At 33.7% G+C, this 20,281-nt stretch overlaps 1 protein-coding gene and 1 pseudogene across 1 annotated transcript in view; one reads left to right on the plus strand and one right to left on the minus strand.

Annotated features, from left to right (window-relative positions):
* The first annotated feature begins 4,369 nt into the window (after positions 1-4,369).
* LOC127549755 (triosephosphate isomerase-like) lies at positions 4,370-5,372 on the plus strand (annotated as a pseudogene).
* A 4,071-nt stretch (positions 5,373-9,443) lies between these two features.
* The window catches only part of NIN (ninein), a 123,003-nt gene continuing 112,165 nt past the window's right edge, over positions 9,444-20,281 (minus strand). The window contains 2 exon segments of the mRNA XM_051978054.1: positions 9,444-11,031; positions 13,371-13,484. Of these exon segments, the coding sequence (XP_051834014.1) occupies positions 10,822-11,031; positions 13,371-13,484 (324 nt within the window). The 3' untranslated portion in view covers positions 9,444-10,821.

Raw genomic sequence — 20,281 nt, forward strand, 5'->3', positions numbered from 1 at the left:
GAGTTAACTAAATATATTAGCACTGAAGACAGGGAATGCTCTTTGTTCCTTTTAAAATAGCTAAGATGGGGATTTGTTTGTAATAGACCTCATAAAGATGATAAAAGAGAAGATGAAGGAGATGACTTTGATTAGATTTATGCAGTCTTCCTTCCCTTCCCCCTACCAAACCTTATGTCTATGAAAATGGTCCCTAAAAGATAGGTAATTAATAAGAAAGCAATTGAAATCAGGGGATGCCAGCAAAAAACGGGCTTTTCAGTTGCTCTAAAAGATGGGTAAAAAAATTTTCATCAGAGACCAATAGAAGTAAAACAATTTGCCTTTGCATAGCAAACAGTATACTTTTTTGTAGGCTGTCTCAGGGATATGTTAAAAACCAGTTTTTTGGGGACACTAATACATTGTTGGTGGAGTTGTGAATGGATTTCTCCATTCTGGAGAGCAATTTGGAACTATGTTCAAAAAGTTATCAAACTGTGCATATCCTTTAACTCAGCAGTGTTGCTATTGGGCCTATAAAGAGAGCTTAAAGGAAGGAAAGGAATCCACATGTGCAAAAATGTTTGTAGCAGCCCTTTTTGTAGTGGCAAGAAACTGGAAACTTAGTGAATGCCCATCAATTGGAGAATGGCAGAATAAATTATGGTATATTGATGTTATGGAATATTGTTCTGTAAGAAATGACCAACGGGATGATTTCAGAAAGGCCTGGAAAGACTTACATGAACTGATGCTAAATGAAATGAGCAGAACCGGGAGATCATTGTATACGACAACATCAATATTATACAACAATCAATTCTGATGAATGTGACTCTTTCCAACAATGAGATGATTGATGCCAGTTCTAATGATCTTGTGATGAAGAGAGCCATCTAAATTCAGAGAGAGGACTGTAGGAACTGAATGTGAATCACAACATAACATTCTCACTTTTTGTTGTTCACTTGCATTTTGTTTTCTTACTCATTTACTTTCTTTTTTTGATCTGATTTCTCTTGTACAACAAGAGATTTGTATAAATGTCTATACATATTGGATTTAACATATATTTTAACATATTTAACATATATTGAATTGCTTGCCATCTATGGGAGGAGGTGTGGAGGAGAAAATCTGAAACACAAGGTTATGTGAGGGTCTATATCAAATTATCTATATATATGGTTTGAAAATAAAAAGCTTTATTAAAAAAAAAGGGGGAAGGGGTTGTTTGTTTTTCTTTTGGGCCATGGCATTTAGTCTATTGATTCCCCCAGAGCTGTTTTCCAGGTTAGTTTTCTTCAAAATACTTTTTCTTCCTTTTTTTTAGTAAATTTTATATATATATGTGTGTATATATATATATATATATATACATATATATATATATATATATATATATATATATTTGTCACATTGATACATTGGCTTCGATTTGGTCCATTTTAATTTCAGGAATTCCTTGGGCAACATTATATACCTACACTGTGTGCCACGCTATTAATTCCCTTTCTAATTTTCTTCCCTGGTCCTCATTTCTTTTCCATTTCTTTCCTAACATTAATTTTATGAGATTACTTTTTAAACACTTTTTTTCCCTAGGAATTCTAGTTGAATTTATACCTATGTCGTTTTTCTTTGAGGCTTTATTTGTACAGATTTTGGAGTCATTCTATTCTTCTACATTTAATATGACTTGAGTATCCCTGTTATCATAAAAGCTTTTCATGACTTTGTTTTTTTATTTTTATTTTTTTATTATAGCTTTTTATTGACAAAACATATGCATGGGTAATTTTTCAACATTGACCCTTGCAAAAAATTCTGTTCCAACTTTTCCCCTCCTTCCCTCCACCCCCTCTCCTAAATGGCAGGTAGTCCCATACATGTTAAATATGTTAAAGTATTTCTTAAATACAATATATGTAAATATATTCATACAATTATCTTGTTGCACAAGAAGAATCAGATTTAGAAAGAAGGTAAAAATAACCTGGGAAGAAAAACAAAAAGCAAGTAAACAATAACAGAAAGAGTGTAAATGCTATGTTGTGGTCCACACTCATTTCCCAGTGTTCTTTCACTGGTTCTCTTCATTACTGATCAATTGGAATTGATCTATATCCTCTCCTTGCCCAAGATAGCCACTTCCATCAGAGTTGATCCTCATATAGTATTGCTGTTGAAATGTGTAATGATCTCCTGGTTCTGCTCATTTCACTAAACATCAGTTCATGTAAATTGATCCAAGCCTCTCTGTATTCATTCTGCTGGATATTTCTTACAGAACAATAATATTCCATAACATTCATATACCACAATTTACCCAGTCATTCTCCAATTGATGGGTATCCATTCAATTTCCAGTTTCTAGATACTACAAAAATGGCTGCCACAAACATTTTTGCACATACAAGTTCCTTTCCCTTCTTTAATATCTCTTTGGGATATAAGCCCAGTAGTAACACTACTGGATCAAAAGGTATGCACAATTTGACAATTTTTTGAGCATAGTTCCAAATTGCTCTCCAGAATGGTTGGATCCATTCACAACTCTACCAACAATGCATCAGTGTGTGACTTTATTTTTAGCTTGTTTACGTATTCTTCCAGCCAACTTCTTGAATTTAAATTTGATATTAGGGCTAGGCTCTGTATTTCTGGAGGAAATGTCTGGGTTGTTTTTATTGCTGCTTTCTTGGGCAATATGGAAGGTTTGGGGAGCTATGTCATTCTGGATCTCAGTCAAGTAGGCATGAAGCTTTCAGTACTCCCAAAGTGGTCTCAGTGAGGGTAAACTCTGATTGCTGAGCCCTTGGTCTGAGTTCTACAAGTTCCTGACCGGTGTTTGAATACTTGTAGATTGCTGCTGAATTTAGTCTCAATCAATCAACTGGGAAACTTTACTGGTTCACAATAATAGATTCAATGTTTTCCTTTTCCTGTCCTAATTATTTCCGTGTAGGTTTCAGGCCACTTACTTTCCTCTAAGTATGCAGCCTAGAGTTCATGTTTTTCTTTTACGCATGACCAATAAAATATTTTGCTTGATTATATATATATTTCTAAAAGGACCTATATTTTTATTGGTGGGTGGAAAGGAAGGAGGATGACATTTTGCTTTTCCCTGAAACCCAACATAAATAAAATCCAAAATATCAATAATTTTAAATTGAAAAAAAATATCTTATGTGACAAGTCAAAGTTTTTGGCCAATGTAGTTGTTCAAATCATGATAACAAATCAAATAACTATTAGTTCAAGCTCCTATATCTTTGTCTTGTCTATGTGATTACTGGCAAGTAATTTAACAAATAACCCTTTTTAAAGCAACATTTGCAATAATTGTCAAACAAGTTATTGTTTTGAAATATCCATATCAGATGCCAGTTCAGTTAAGAAAATCAACTGTGAATTTTCACAATTGGTACAAATATCCTATTTACCTAAAGCCAGACAAGATGTCTTTTATGTATGAAAAGACTGGTAGAGATCTGGTTTCAAATACCAGCTCTGACATCTAATATCTGTGTGACCATGGGCAATTCTTTTACCTCTATTTTTTCATTATAGAATGGGAATAATTCATAATATCATATTCTTAACATCTCAGAGTTGTTGTGAGAAAAGTGCTTTAAAAACTTTAATGTAGTATATTAATGAGTTGTTATCCTCAAGGACAACTTGACTAACATGCTTTAAGAATTAGATTTGGGAGGCAGTGAGGTGGTACACTGGACAGAGCACCAGCCCTGAAGTCAGGAGGACCTGAGTTCAAATCTGTTCTCAGACACTTAACACTTCCTAACTCTGTGACCCTGGGCAAGTCACTTAACCCAAATTGCCTCAGCAAACAAATAAATAAGAATTAGATTTAAATTTTGATTTGGATATCTTTAAGTTTTCTAGCATCTATAAAATAATGGGAAAAAAAATTGATTCCCAAATAATGTTCAATTGGATGCATAAACAATATCCTACGTAAGGTTTAAAATTAAAAAAAAAAATCCTTCTGCATGATACATCTCATGTTGGGCTCTTCTTGTTACATTCTTGTAGGCAAACAAAACAAGGAATTAAATGGTCAAATTCTAGTTAAACTTACATTAACTGCCCTCAATTTAACTATATTTTAATTGTTGACAAAGTGATTCTTTTGACAAAAATATTAGAGATCACTATTGACCACAAAATAGAAAATTTTGATTATATCAAATTGAAAAGTTTTTGTACAAACAAAACAAATGCAGACAAGATTAGAAGAGAAACAATAAACTGGGAAAACATTTTTACAATCAAAGGTTCTGATAAAGGCCTCATTTCCAAAATATATAGAGAATTGGGTGCACTACTGCTGACCTTCAATCTCCTTCGAGTTGCTGCCCATTGCCGACAAACCATGTTGTCCCGGAAGTTCTTCGTTGGGGGCAATTGGAAGATGAATGGGGACAAGAAAGTCTGTGGGGGAGCTCATCACTTCGCTCAACGGGACCAAGGTGCCCCCCAACACCGAAGTGGTATGTGCACCTCCTTCCATCTATCTTGACTTTGTTCGTCAGAAATTGGATCAAAAAATCTGTGTGGCTGCTCAGAACTGCTACAAAGTGGCCAAGGGTGCATTTACTGGGGAGATCAGTCCTGCCATGATTAAGGATTGTGGGGCCACTTGGGTGATCTTGGGACACTCGGAAAGGAGGCATGTCTTTGGGGAGTCAGATGAGCTCATTGGGCAGAAGGTAGCCCATGCTCTGGCAGAAGGCCTGGGAGTGATTGCTTGTATTGGGGAGAAACTGGATGAAAGGGAAGCTGGAATCACTGAGAAGGTTGTTTTTGACCAAACCAAGGCCATTGCAGATAACGTGAAGGACTGGTCCAAAGTCGTCCTAGCCTATGAGCCCATCTGGGCTATCGGTACTGGCAAGACAGCTATGCCCCAGCAGGCCCAAGAGGTACATGAGAAGCTTCGGTCTTGGCTTAAGACCCATGTCTCAGAACCTGTATCACAAGCAATCAGGATTATTTATGGAGGCTCTGTGACTGGGGCCAACTGTAAGGAACTGGCAGGCCAGGCTGATGTGGATGGCTTTCTGGTGGGTGGAGCTTCTCTTAAACCTGAATTTCTGGACATCATCCAAGCCAAAAAATGAGACCTTCACGTGGCCCCCCAGGCCTCCAGCCTGGACTGGGTGTAGGCTATATAAGTCCGGTGTACCGCCTCCCCCTCCCATGTGGTTGTGATTTTGATTCCCTACCTCCCATGGTCTACTTCAATCTATACCACCTTCCACCTTGTAGAGGCCCTGTGTGCTCCAGTTCTCAGCTCCCTAGCTCTTCCTCCAGGGGACCAGGCCTTTCTCCATTAACTGTAAATTTGAAGGAAGCAAAAATATATATATATAGAGAGAGAGAGAATTGACTCTAATTTATAAGAAATCAAGCCATTCTCCAATTGATAAATGGTCAAAGGATATGAACAGACAATTCTCAGATGAAGAAATTGAAACTATTTATAGACATATGAAAATATGCTCCAAATCATTATTAATCAGAGAAATGCAAATTAAGACAACTCTGAGATACCACTACATACCTGTTAAATTGGCTAGAATGACAGGGAAAGATAATGCGGAATGTTGGAGGGGATGTGGGAAAACAGGGACACTGATACATTGTTGGTGGAATTGTGAACACATCCAGCCATTCTGGAGAGCAATTTGGAACTATGCTCAAAAAGTTATCAAACTGTGCATACCCTTTGATCCAGCAGTGTTTTTACTTGGCTTATACCCCAAAGAGATACTAAAGCAGGGAAAGGGACCTGTATGTGCCAAAATGTTTGTGGCAGCCCTGTTTGTAGTGGCTAGAAGCTGGAAAATGAATGGATGCCCATCAATTGGAGAATGGTTGAGTAAATTGTGGTATATGAACGTTATGGAATATTATTGTTCTGTAAGGAATGACCAGCAGGATGAATACAGAGAGGACTGGTGAGACTTACATGAACTGATGCTAAGTGAAATGAGCAGAACCAGGAGATCATTATATACCTCAACAATGATACTGTTTGAGGACAAGGATGGACAGAAGCAGCTACACCCAAAGAAAGAACACTGGGAAATGAATATAAACTGCTTGCACTTTTGTTTTTCTTCCCGGGTTATTTATACCTTCTGAATCCAATTCTCCCTATGCAACAAGAGAACTGTTCGGTTCTATACACATATATTGTATCTAGGATATACTGTAACCTATTTAACATGTAAAGGACTGCTTGCCATCTGGGGGAGGGGGTGGAGGGAAGGAGGGAGGGGAAAAATCAGAACAGAAGTGAGTGCAAGGGATAACGCTGTAAAAAATTACCCTGGCATGGGTTCTGTCAACAAAAAGTTATTAAACAAAACAAAACAAAAAAAAAAAACCTAACACTAAAAAAAGTGTTAAGAAAAAACAAAGTTTTCAAAAATGTTTAGGAAGTACTATTTATATAAATTTCAAAGTACATATTGAATGTGTGTATGCATATATATATGTATATAAAGAATGATAGGAGGTGAAGGAAGTCATCTATAATGCATCTGATGCAATAGGATATCTAAAAAGAGGGTCTAAGTCAAAGAGCATTTATTAAACATCTATTATGTGCCAGAAGCTATGCTAAGTGCTGGGGATAGAGAGAACCAAAATACCAGTACTTGATCTTATAGTCAGCTTAAAGCTTACAGTCTAATGGGAGAGACAAAATGTACAAACAAGACATTAAATTGATTATACACTCAGAGAGAAGGCATTAAGATTAATGAGGATTGGGAAATACAATTTTATCTAAGATTTGAGCTAAGACCTAAAGGATACCAGGAATTGAAAGAAGAGAAGTTCAGGTATGGGGAATAGCCGATGAAAATGCCCAAAACTGATAGATTGAATAACTTAGAAGAGCAAGGTCATTGTCACTGTTTTGTAGAATACATAGAATGGAAGAAGGTATAAGAAGTGAAAGTACTATAAAGGGATTTAAAAGTCAAAAAGGATTTTATATTTGATCTTTGAGGTAACAGAGAATGACTGAATAGAAGGGTGAGTGGCAAAGTGGTCAGTTTTGTATTTAGAAAGATCAATTTTACATCTGAGGGAGAAATAGAATAAAATGGGGAGAGACTTGAGACAAGGAGACCAACTGTATGGCCATTGCAGTAGTCCAACCATGAGATGATGAGAACCTGCCCTTGGAGTGATTATGATATTAGGGCAAAGAAAGAGGCGCATATCAGAGATTTTCCAAAGGTAGAAATCACAAGACTAGATGATGCCAATGTTGTGAGCCTGAGTGATTAAAAGGCTGGTGGTATCCTTCAGAGTAATAAGGGAGTTAAGAAGAGGGAAAAAATAAGTTTGGTTTTAAATATGTTGAGTTAAAGATGTTCATTAGACTTCAAGGTCAGCTACTGACTGGGAGTATCCTAGAGAAGGTTAAATCTCATATAAGCTGAAAAATCATTCTGAAAATCATTCATAGAAACTGATGGTATTACTAAGCATAACAAAATAAAGGAATTAGAGAAGAGAGTCCAAAATAGAGCCTTGAGAGACATCCATGTAAATGATACTGAATTGTAATTGAAGAGAATCAGGAAAGAGCAGTGTCACCAAAACCTAAATAGAAGAAAATATCAAGAAGAGAAAGTGTCAAAGGTCAAAGAAAGGTGAAAAAGGATTAAGGATAGAGAAAAGGTCATTAAATTTAGCAATTAAGAAATCATTAGTAACTTTGGTTTCATTTGGAATAGTGAAGTTGAAAGCCAGACTTCTGGGAGTTAAAAAGAGAGTGAAAGGAAAGAAATAAAGAGACATCACTACAAATAGAACACAAGAGAAAAGAGACACAAAGAATATATAATGTGGTGGTTGAATCTATTTTTGAGGGAGACACAGAGAATAGGAAAGCATCCAGGATACTAGAAAAGTATGAGGATAAATGAGAAAATTAGGATAATTAGAAAATTAGGGAACAATGTGCTGGATAGGATGGGATTATTTGTGTATACAAAAGAGTTAGCCTTGTAAAGGCCATCTATTTGTGTGATACAGAAATGAAAGAGAATATAGTGGTAGTCACCACAAGTTTAGCTAGCTCTTTACCAATATTTGTTGTCTAGTTCAATGGTAAAGACCTTGATTGATCTCGAAAATCATTACATAAGCAAATTCTATGTCTTTTCTAGCCTTCATCAGTATCTACTATATTTTGAAGTGAATAAAATCCTGAAATAAAACTAATACACAAGGTTCCAGAAAATCTAAGAAGAGTCTGAAAGAAATTTTGTTTAGCCTGGAAAAGGGAAGAATGACAAATATTGTTAAATATTAGAAATCTGTTATATGGAAGAAGGATTAGATTTCTCTGTGTTATTCTAATAAGAGACAGCATCAATAGATAAAAATTAAAGGGAGGTAGATATTGCCTCAAGTAGAAATTTTCTAATAAAAAGATCTATTCACAAATTGAATGGGCTTGTAGAGGCAACTATCATTATTGCAACCATTTAAACAACCTAGATATGTACCTAAAACACAAAGAATTTTTTTTATTGAATTACATGGCAGGTGAGATTCTATAAAATTTTCTCTTAACTTTAAGATTCTAAAATGAATATTTCTTTTATGATCCTTAAGTTTTTCACACTGGATGGATTCCTTTTTCTATATAATTCTGTACAGTTGACTTTTTAGGCTTTTACCTTCACAAAGCAGTTTGGTTTTGTTGTCTAGGATGATGAATGGAAATATACTTCCTGGTACTTTTTAAATACTTTTTAAATCTATCTATTACTTTAAAATTAGACACCTTGATGGTCTGGAAGAACTTCTTAGCTCTCTGCACATTACAGACACTAATATTACAGATTATACTACAGTTTTGACCTTGAGACTAAACTTCTACCCCCATTATAAAATAAATGCATACATTATATATGTACATAAAGCATATTATGTATATGTATAACCCTTTTTACCTACTATACATATTACTACTCTTAGTACTCTTAGAGATCAAGTAATTCATCTTATGTCCAATTACATATTCTCAATATTAAATATTATACTTAAGGCTTATTTAAAAAAAAAAAAGAGGGAAGTTGAGATTTTTACTCTAAAGGAGTTTTTAGAATTATAAAATAACCTAAAAACATGAAATCAAAATTCAGAAAGAAAAGTTTAAAGTATCTTAAGTTTAAGGTAATTTTTATCTCAAAAATTTTTCAACTAAAACCTGTGGGGAGATTTTTTTTTAAAGACTATCTGGGTAGCTTATTATGTTTCTAAGAATAGGAGTTTACCCTGAATAAAAGATGATTTCAGAGCTTTCTTAATAATTTGAATGCTATAAAGAAGTGGCTTTATCCAGTTCCTAGGAAACAACTTTCAAAAATAATTCGTATTGAAAAAGACAGTTACAGTAATAAAGTTTTTAAAGTATTCAATGTTTTATTGTAATTCAATAGCTGCAGTATGCTTAATGATAAGGCATTTCTGTTAGGTTTTTATATCCTTAAAAGCCCGTTCACTAGACTAAGTTAAACATAAGGCCATACATGCTATTTTCAAACATATATTTACAGTACTTTTATTTTTAACCATTTTCACAAGACCCTAAACTTGGAATAATCAGAGTTTACATATAAATTACTTTTTTTACACATTTAAATTTTTTTAAATGTTAGCTCAAATGGATTTTGAAGTTTTTAATTTGAATTAATTTCATATGAAATTAAGATTTCATAATTATAAGTAACCACAAAGGTAGTATTTTAAAAAAATATATTGAGTTTGGGGCAGCTAGGTGGTGTAATGGTTAGAGCACCAGCCCTGAAGTCAGAAGGACCAGAGTTCAAATTTGACCTTAGAACACTTAACACTTTCTAACTGTGTGACCCTGTGCAAATCACTTAATCCCAATTGCCTCAGCAAAAAAAAAGAAAAAGAAAAAGAAAAATATAGAGTTCAAGTTTTAGAAATAATTCAAATCACAAAGTAAAACACATTTGCAACTCCTAAAAGGACTTTTTTTTTTTTTAAATTGGGTGTATATGTATATCCACAGGCACAAACATGTGGTATTTACAAATATATACATATGTATATAAAATAGAAATTTAAATATTTAAACAAACAATTTATTTATGTTGCTGGCAGTTTTAAAATCAAGCTTTATTATGAGAGCCTTCCTTTTAGAATATCTTATTTTAACCATAATTTGAGTCCGCAAAATTTAATTTAGACATAAGTACTACATTCATTCTCAATTGTTCCTTGTGATTCTCAAATTGAGATTACTACCTTAAATAAAAGATTATTTCAGAACTTTCTTGATAATTTGAATGATATGCCAGTGGCTTTATCCAGTTCCTAGGAAACAATTTTCAAAAAATAGTTCCAATAGGATTGAAAATGACAGTTACAGTAATATACAATAAAATTATATAGTAACATACAATAATGTATTATAATTAAATAATATAATTCAAGAACTATGATTCTCAATTCTTCCTTTATGATCAAAGCTTATGATGCTGGCTAATATTACCTTTAAGAAACTGATCATTTCTCCCTGTTGATAATTGGTCAGAATTTCTTAATTTCACTCTTAGAGCTGTGAGGATTAAGCAGATAGAATACTGAGATTTCCTTTTAGCTTTTAGCAAATTTTTAGCAGTTTAGAATACTGCTTCTTAACTTGTCACATTTTAGAAGCACTCAGGACATGAAAAGAGACAGAAATATTCTACTGAAATGTTACATTTTAATAGTATATATATTCTTGTAGATTTTATGGCTCTTCTATGATCTGAGAGGAAGTACAGAAGTCATTGATGCTGGTGTTAGATTCCTGATGATATTACTAAGGCTTGCAATCTTCTCTTCCAAAAGATAATTTTTCTTTTCTGCTGTTTTCTGCTGCTTTCCAGTAATCTCTAAAGTTTTTAATGGATGAGTCTTTTCAACATATAGATCTTTCACCACTGCATCAGATTTTGTATTCTTGCAAAGCTGGAAACAGAACCAGATATTTTCAATTAGGGCTGGAGGGTAGGGAATGGATAAGAAGGGATGTATTGTATATTTTGCATAAAGTGAGCAAATGAACATAAGGCAAATTATTTCTATTAAGTTTATAAATAAAGAATTTATCCTCAGTTGACAGTATTTTTAGTACAGAGACAATATACTTAATTCTTCACATTCTTTCACTGCTCAGTTGGCTTACAAAAATGACTGAACAAAAATACAAATAGTGTACAGCTTAAAAGGAAATGTAATTAATTCTGTAACATGCTGCTTCTAATTTATTCAAACTATTAAAACAGGAGACTTGACTCTGTAAATTAGCCATTAGTCAGTCATTCAATAAGCATTTATTAAAGATTTACAATGTGCCAGGCAATATGCTAAGTCCTAGGAATACAAATACAAGTAGAAAGAAAGACAGTCCTTTCCCCCACATTCTAATGCTGGGAAGATAATAAAGAAAAGGAAACTCTTTTCAAAGATGAAAAGGGGGTGGTGATGAGAAACCAAAAAATTAACAGGCAGTATGTAGGATAAAGGAAGTCCAGAATACAATTTGAAGAGGAATGAGGTATGACTGACTTGGGTATTCTACTTATACGGAGATTCTAGGAAGGAACATCTAATCAAAGAAAAATAGGGCAGGGGTGGATGGTCCTTCTAACATGCATTGAATTCCTGTGCTGGTATGAGGTTTCAAGATAAAGAGCAGGAGTATGATCAGATCCACAGTGCCGCCTGGGGAGGAGTATTCCCTTGAGCAAATGTTACCTCTTTGTGAGTATTTTTGTATATTTCCTAGAGCCCACCACAGTACATGAAAATAGTGCTTATTAAATTTTTAATGAATCATTCATGCCACTACAGCTATGATATATCAATCTTCCTAAAATTAATTGAAACATGGTAATTCAATAGTTACCATAGCTCAAAAGTATTTTAGAAATAATCTAGTGAAATCTTGTTTATATTCGAGGAATCTCATTTTTACTATCAGATACTAATTAGAATAAAAGAAAATTTGAATAAAATGATAGAATAAAATTAATAAGTGTATTAGATAAGCTATTAGTTACTGTAATCAATATAATCTGCACATTAGTTACTGGTGGCAATGAAGAAAAATGAGAAAAAAGAAACTTAAAGTACCAGATACATATGACAAAGCAATACTCATCTAAACAATTTGGCTAAAAATTTGAGATGATCAGTGCAACAGAGTAGATATACAATTATGGAGAAGAAAATGGCTAATATTTGTTAAATTTTTAAAAACCTATTTAATAATTTAATAAATCCAAAAGATCCTAGCCACTGGGGAGAGCAAAAACTCACTATTCAACAAAAAACTATTGAGGAAATATGAAAAATAGTTATAAAAAACAAAAATTAGGTATATCAACATCTCATATATTTTTTCAAGACAAGATCCAAATGGGTATATGATTTAGGTACAAAGAGTGACATCAAAAAACAAATTACAGGAACTTGGCAGACATTACTTATCAAATTTATGAATAAGAGAAAAGAGAGGTTCTCATATGGACAAGTAAACAAGTCATCTCAAGCAGTGATATGTACAAATTTATTTCAACACTTTTCTAGAGCATCTGTGGCATTATTATAAAAATGACTTTGACCACCACTTATGCTTATCATTGCATTCCATTCAATCAGTAGACTTGATATACCTAAAGATACAGATCTCAGTGGAGGAAGTTGAGTAGTATGGAAAACAGGCTCTGAATTATGTTTCAGAGAATAAATCAAAGATATGTGAAAAAGCACAGATTCTTGTTTTCTGATAATAATGTGCTTTGTTCTAATTGTAGTACCGTTTTCCTATTCTACTGAACATTGATTTAATTCAATAAGCATTAATTAATTGCCAGTAGTGAGCAGAACTCTACTAGACATGAGGAGGAGATTTAACATTTAGAAAGGGCAAGGTCTCTGCATTCATAGATCATATAGTCTCCAAAATTTTTTCTCATTTCAAATGGCATATTTGTAGAACACAGATTATATATTACAAACAAGATTGGATTACATTAAGGCTACTAATTATTTAACTATTTTAGGAAACAATGTTGACAAATAAAACCTTTGATAGGTTAACAGTTAACAGAAAAATATATAATGCCAAAAGAAAAACTTAAAGAAAAAAAAACCTTTCCATAATCATATTTTTTTAAGTATTCTAATTCTTTTCATAACAAAGCAAGTCTGAGATGAAATGCTTTCTGAATTTGAGGAAAGTTAGTTAAAGTTAATAGATGAGCATACAAGTTGGCAGCCATAGTGTAGGTAGGAAAGCTTACTTGTTCTTGTAGTTGATTCACTTTTTCCTGAAGAAGTCTTTTCACGAGTTTCAACTTCTGCTCAACTTCTAGCATGCGTTCCTCCATAGCCATCACCAGCTGCTTTTGACTTTCCTGGGAAAAAATATAACCAAAGGGAATTTTCACAGTCCCTCTTCTGTTAGGAAGATGAATACTATGCACTACAAAAATGAATTTTAACCAGAATGAAATGGAAATTTTAGACATTACACTAAATAATATTATTACACTAAATACATTATATTAAAAACCAAAAGTTAAAGAAAATCAGTTAACCATTCTCACATGAGATAACATAAAATGATTATAAGACTATGAGCAAATATATTAGCTTCTCTTGCCTATTTGTATTTCTTCTAATAAAAGTGTTATGATTATTTCCTTCTTTTAACCTTTGGTTTTTAGCTACTACTTACCACATTTTCTTTTCTTATGGTTGAAAACCAGAACTTTAGGAGTGTTTATTTTTGACAGTACTCAATGTCTTCTGTTCTTTAACATAAATTGCCAGAATGATTTTGTCAACGAAAAAGTTCAGATTAAGAAAGCTTAGCTAATGTTAAACATAAAGGAAAAGAAGCTACAAGAATGCCAGTAGGCATTTATATTGCACTTGAGCAAAGTGCTTAACATATATTATCTCATTTGAGCCCTACAATAGCCACTTAAGTGGGAAGCCTGAAGGACAGAAAAGTTAAGAGAACTGACTTTATTCAAACATATAGTGGGAGAAGCAAAAATTGTACACAAGATTCTTCTGATTCCAGGTCAGAATTCTTATTACGATATGATGCTACAAAAGAACTAAGTAAGCTCTAATCATTCCACACTTTCTTGTAGCCGGATAGAGTACAGCCCTAGTTGATGACTAGAGTTCAAATCCAGTTTCAATGTCCCTAAGCAAATTACTTAACTCCAATTGCCTGGGGGAGGGTGGGTGGGGCGCTGGGGAAGAGGGCCCAGAGGTTGTAGGAGAGGGGGCACGAGGTGGTGGGGGTGGGGAGGAGAGAGTTGGGAAGGAGAGAAAGAAAGCTAAAGTCTAAAGAATTAAAAAAGGCAAGACATATATTGTTCTCAAAATTGTTTTTGATTTTGTAATCAATATAATTTTTATTTCAAGCTTAGGTTTCAATAAGTATTGGCATATTTTGTGATTGTAAAGAATCTTTATAGAAAAAACATTTGATTATTGTTCTGTAAGAAATGACCAGCAGGATGAATACAGAAAGGACGGGCGAGACTTACATGAACTGATGCTAAGTGAAATGAGCAGAACCAGGAGATCATTATATACTTCAACAACGATACTGTATGAGGATGTATTCTGATGGAAGTGGATTTCTTCGACAAAGAGATCTAACTCAGTTTCAATTGATCAAGGATGGGAAGCAGCTACACCCAAAGAAAGGACACTGGGAAATGAATATAAACTGCTTGCATTTTTGTTTTTCTTCCTGGGTTATTTATACCTTCTGAATCTAATTCTTTCTGTGCACCAAGAGAACTGTTTGGTTCTGCACACATATATTGTATCTAGGATATACTGTAACCCATTTAACATGTATAGGACTGCTGGCCATCTGGGGGAGGGGGTGGAGGGAAGGAGGGGAAAAATCTGAACAGAAGAGAGTGCAAGGAATAATGTAAAAAATTACCCTGGCATGGGTTCTGTCAATTAAAAAAAAAAAAAAGCATTTGATAAAATTCAACAGTGATTCCTATTAAAAACACTAGAAAGTATAGAAATAAATGGATTTTTCCTTAAAGTAATCAGTAGCATCTATTTAAAACCATCAGTAACTATCATATGAAATGGGGATAAACTGGAACCATTCCCAGTAAGATCAAACGTGAAACAAGGTCGCCAATATCACCATTACTATTCAATATTTGTTGGAATCCTAGTGTTAACTCAACTTGAAACAAGGTGATAACTCAAGGGAGATATTAGAATCCTAGTGTTAACTCAACTTGAAACAAGGTGATAACTCAAGGGAGATGTTAGAATCCTAATGTTAATTCAATGTAATTGATACAATGCTTGTGTTCACATCTTTACTCATTGGAGTTCACATGTTTGGGAGATTTCAGGGTTTAGTATGAGATATCCGAATTCACTCCTCCTTTGAAGCTCTTAGGGCCAGAGAGCACTCTGGGAGAAAACCCATAATCCCATTCTCCCAGAAGCATCATATATAAGCCCAGTCAAGAGAGTTCAGCTGAATTGGACTGAGAGCCAGGAGCATTCTGGGAGATACAGAAGCCCACAAGCCCTCTCTTGGAGGCAAGAGAGATTCATTCCATTTTCCACTTGTCTGGCTGGAGGACTGACGACAAACCTTTGGATTTGGAGACATTTGGAGGGAGCTCTTGGAACCAAAGAGAGAGATAGGCCTCTAAGCTAACTGGGCTATATTGGATGCAATAAAAGATCTGAACTTTTATCACTTGGCTGTGTTTTGAGGTGATTATTACTTTCAACTGCAACTAAGGCTGCCTCCAGAAAACCTCCCTGAGAAACCAACTCACTCCCAGAGAGAACTATTATATATTTTAAAGAAGAACAAAAACACAACAAATATTGTGTCAGCTTTGGCAATAAGAGAAGAAAAAAAGATTAAAGGAATTAGACTAGTTAATGAGGAAACCAAATTATCACCCTTTGCAGATGATATGATGAAATACTTGGAAAGCCCTAGAGCATCAACTAAAAAAGTATCAGAAAAAAACCACAACTTTAGCAAAGTTGCAGGATAAAAAATAAATCCACATAAATCACCAGCATTTTTATATATCAGTAAAAAAATCCAACAGCAAGAAATACAAAGAGAAATTCCATTTTAAAAAACTGTCGATAGTATAAACTATTTGAGAATCTGCCAAAGGAAAGTCAGAATGATATGCGCAAAACTACAAAACACTTTCTACACAAATAAAGTCAGATCTAAAGAACTGGAAAAGTATCAAGTACTCTTGGATAGGTCGAGCAAATATAATAAAGATAATAAAAATAAAAATAAAAAATATAATAAACTAATCTATTTATTTAGTGCTATACCAAACTCCCAAGAAACTATTACCTAGAAAAAATAACAACAAAATTCATCTGGAAGACCAAAAGGTCAAGAATTTCAAGAGAATTAATGGGGAAAAAAATCAAATAAAGGTGGCCTAGCTGTACCAGATCTAAAACTATATTATAAAGCAGGGATCATCAAAACTATTTGGTATTGACTAAGAAATAGACTAGTTGATCAGTGGAATAGGTTGGGTTCACAGGACAAAATAGTCAATGAATATGGTAATCTATAGTCAAAGACCCCAGCTTTTGGGAAAACAATTCACTATTTGACAAAAATGGCTGTGAAAATTAGAAACTAGTATGGCAGAAACTAGGCATTGATCCATACCTAACACTGTATACCAAGATAAGGTCGAAAAGTGTTCATGATCTAGAAATAAAGAATGATATTATAAACAAATTAGAAAAACATAGGATAGTTTACCTCTCAGATCTGTGGAGGAGGAAGGAATAGCAAAGAAGAACTGGAGATCATTATTGATCACAAAATAGATGATTTTGATTATATTAAGTTAAAAAGTTTTTGTACAAACAAAACTAATGCAGAGATGATTAGAAGGGAAGCAATAAACTGGGAAAACATTTTTACACTGAAAGGTTCTGATAAAGGCCTCATTTTAAAACAGATAAGAGAATTGACTTAATTTATAAGAATTTAAGCCATTCTCTAATTCAAAGAATATGAACAGGCAATTTTCAGATGAAGAAATTAAAACCATTTCTAGTCATATGAAAGTGCTCTAAATCACTATCGATCAGAGAAATGAAAAATAAGACAACTCTGGGATACCATTACATACCTCTCAGATTGGCTAAAATGACAAGAAAAAATAATGACAAACATTGGAAGGGAACACTGGGACACTAATATACTGTTGATGGAACTGTGAATGGATCCAATCATTCTGGAGAGCAATAGAGCTATGCTTAAAAAAGTTATCAAACTGTGCATACCCCAATGTTACTACTGGGCTTATATCCCAAAGAGATCTTAAAGGAGGGAAAGGGGCCTACATGTGCAAAAATGTTTGTGGCAGCCCTTTTATAGTTGCAAGAAACTAGAAACTGAATAGATATCCATCAGTTAGAGAATGGCTGAATAAGGTATGGCATATGAATAAGCATATGGCATATGAATATTGTTCTGTAAGAAATGACCAGAACGATGATTTCAAAGAGACCTCAGAGAGACTTACATGAACTGATGCTAGGTGAAATGAGCAGAACCAGGAGATCATTAATACATGGCAACAACAAGATTATATGATGATCAATTCTGAGGAACATGCTTCTCTTCAACAATGAGATGATTCAAACCAGTTCCAATTGTTCAGTGATGAAGAGAGCCATCTACCTCCACAGAGAGGACTGTGGGAACTGAGTGTGGAACACATCATAGCATTTTCACTCTTTCTGTTGCTGTTTGCTTGCATTTTGTTTTTTGTTTTTTCCTTCTTGATCCAATTTTTTTCTTTTTTTTAATAAAGCTTTTTCTTTTCAAAACATATGCACAAATAATTTGACAACACTGACCCTTGCATAGCCTTGTGTTTCAGATTTTCCCCTCCTTCTTCCCACCCTCTCCCCTAGATGGCATGTAAATATATGTTAAACTTGTTAAAATATATGTTAAATCCAATATGTATAAACATATTTATACAATTATCTTGATGCACGAGAAATCAGATCAAAAAAAAAAAAATGAGTAAGAAAACAAAATGCAAGCAAACAACAACAAAAAAAGTGAGAATATTATGTTGTGATCCACATCCCTAAAAAAAAAAGCTGAATTGACCACAGAGGTATACTTTGTAAGTTTCATCACTGCATGGCAGTTTTCAATGACTATAACTGTAGGTCTAGCTGATCTGTTCTATCCTTTGAGCCTTTGATTTGGGGGTTTGGTTGATCATGAGATGAAATGTTTTGGCTCCAGAAATTCATGAAACTTTTTTACTAAGATAGGACAAAAATCACAAAGGTACTGGGAGGAAAACATATTTACTAAGTCCTTAAAGAGTAACCATGTGAATATTTTAAAATCAGAAATTTTTTAAAAGAGAAATTTTAGAATCTGACCTCAAATTTATCCTCTAAAATATCTGACCTTGGGGGAAAAAACCATGGTCAAAAATATTTGGAGATTTTAAAAATTATTTTGTTAATATTACTAAAACTTATTTTAATATATTTATCTGTTTCATATCTAAATGAGAAAAAACTCCCAAAATTCAAGCAACATTCAAACCCTCCAAATTAATTATGACATAAATCAAAATACTAGACTCCAAAATGACTTTTCTGAATGCAAATAGCAGTCATTTTTGCTTTGGCCAGAAGCCCTGAGGGTTTTCCTCTTCCAGATTCATTCATTCATTTACTTATTATATTAGATTTTTTTGGACTAGGTGAAAAAAGAGAGTCTTTGCCTCAATTTCTACCTAGCCTTAATCACTAAATGGGTACAGCTTCAGTCAAACTGAGACAGTTTGAAGGCCTTAGGTCTCAAAAAGACCAAGGTCTCCCATTTCATCCAGGACCATCTCCAATTGTCTTGATCTTTTAGTGATAACTTCTGGTCTGTTGAATGTTAAAGGAAACCTGGTGTTTTATCAATATAACAACAACAACAGCAGCTAGCATTTATTTAGCTTTTAGCATTTTTTGGCACTATTTAGCATTTATTTAGCACCTACAATGTTCCAGTGCTGAAGCACTTTACAAAATTTATCTCATTTGATCTTCATAATAAATCTGAGGTATAAGCGACTGTTGTTTCTCTTTTACCAATGTGGTTAACTTAAAAGGTCATCAAGATGGATTTAACCTCAGGTTTTTCTGAGTCCAGATCCAGCCTATTGAAGTTTCTACAGAATCTATTTAAAACTCCATAAATGTCTACATTTAACATATCCCAGATGCCAAATGTCCTAAAATGACAATAAGTGTATCACTACAGTGACAGATACCTTGCTTACAGAACAAGGGTTATTTATATGTCTATATTAGGAAAAGATTGTTTTTAACTACTTGTTGAACTGGCATAATAAAAGATAATTTTAACTTTCAAATAAAGTTGGGTAGCTAAGTGGCACAGCAGACAGAATGCTGGGCTTGGAGTTAGGAAGACGAGTACAAATTCAGCTTCAGACATTGTATAACCCTGAGCAAATCATGTAACCTGTAAAATGGAGATGATTATAGCTTCTACATCTTAGGTTTGTTGTGAGGACCAAATGAGCATGGTAACTAATGCACAGGAAAAGGCAAACAGAAAAAAATCAAATAGTTCAAATCCTGAGACTACTAATATATATAAAATATAAAATAATAGAAATTGTCCTTGTGACATGTTGGTTTCAGAGGGGCTATTTTTAATTTCATTCTGTAAGAGTTGATTTCTCCATTCTGCCTGAAACAATTGTTGTTGAAGGTGGAGAAACTGCTTTCTAGATACCACAAGACAGCCTTGTCTCAGTAGGAGCGGCATATTTTGATGTTGTGAAGATGGATTAAGCATCACACTGAATTTTGAGTCTTGTATCTGAACGAATATAAAAATCATTTAAATATAAAAATGTTTTCAACAAGTTAGTATTAGATAAATTAAAAATTAGCATTAGAGAAATGTAAGGGACCTCAGCTCATTACTTACTAAGGCATTCATTTCATTTCAAACCAATTCAAATATTTAATTATGAGCTTAATTTCTCTTTAGATCCCAGTACAATTACATACTAATGATTCTATTTTTTCCATAAGATGGAATTGGTGATGCCAGTTATTATGAAAACTTAAGATGATTTTC

This window comes from Antechinus flavipes, chromosome 2, assembly GCF_016432865.1.
Source record: "Antechinus flavipes isolate AdamAnt ecotype Samford, QLD, Australia chromosome 2, AdamAnt_v2, whole genome shotgun sequence".
Classification (NCBI taxonomy): Eukaryota; Metazoa; Chordata; class Mammalia; order Dasyuromorphia; family Dasyuridae; genus Antechinus; species Antechinus flavipes.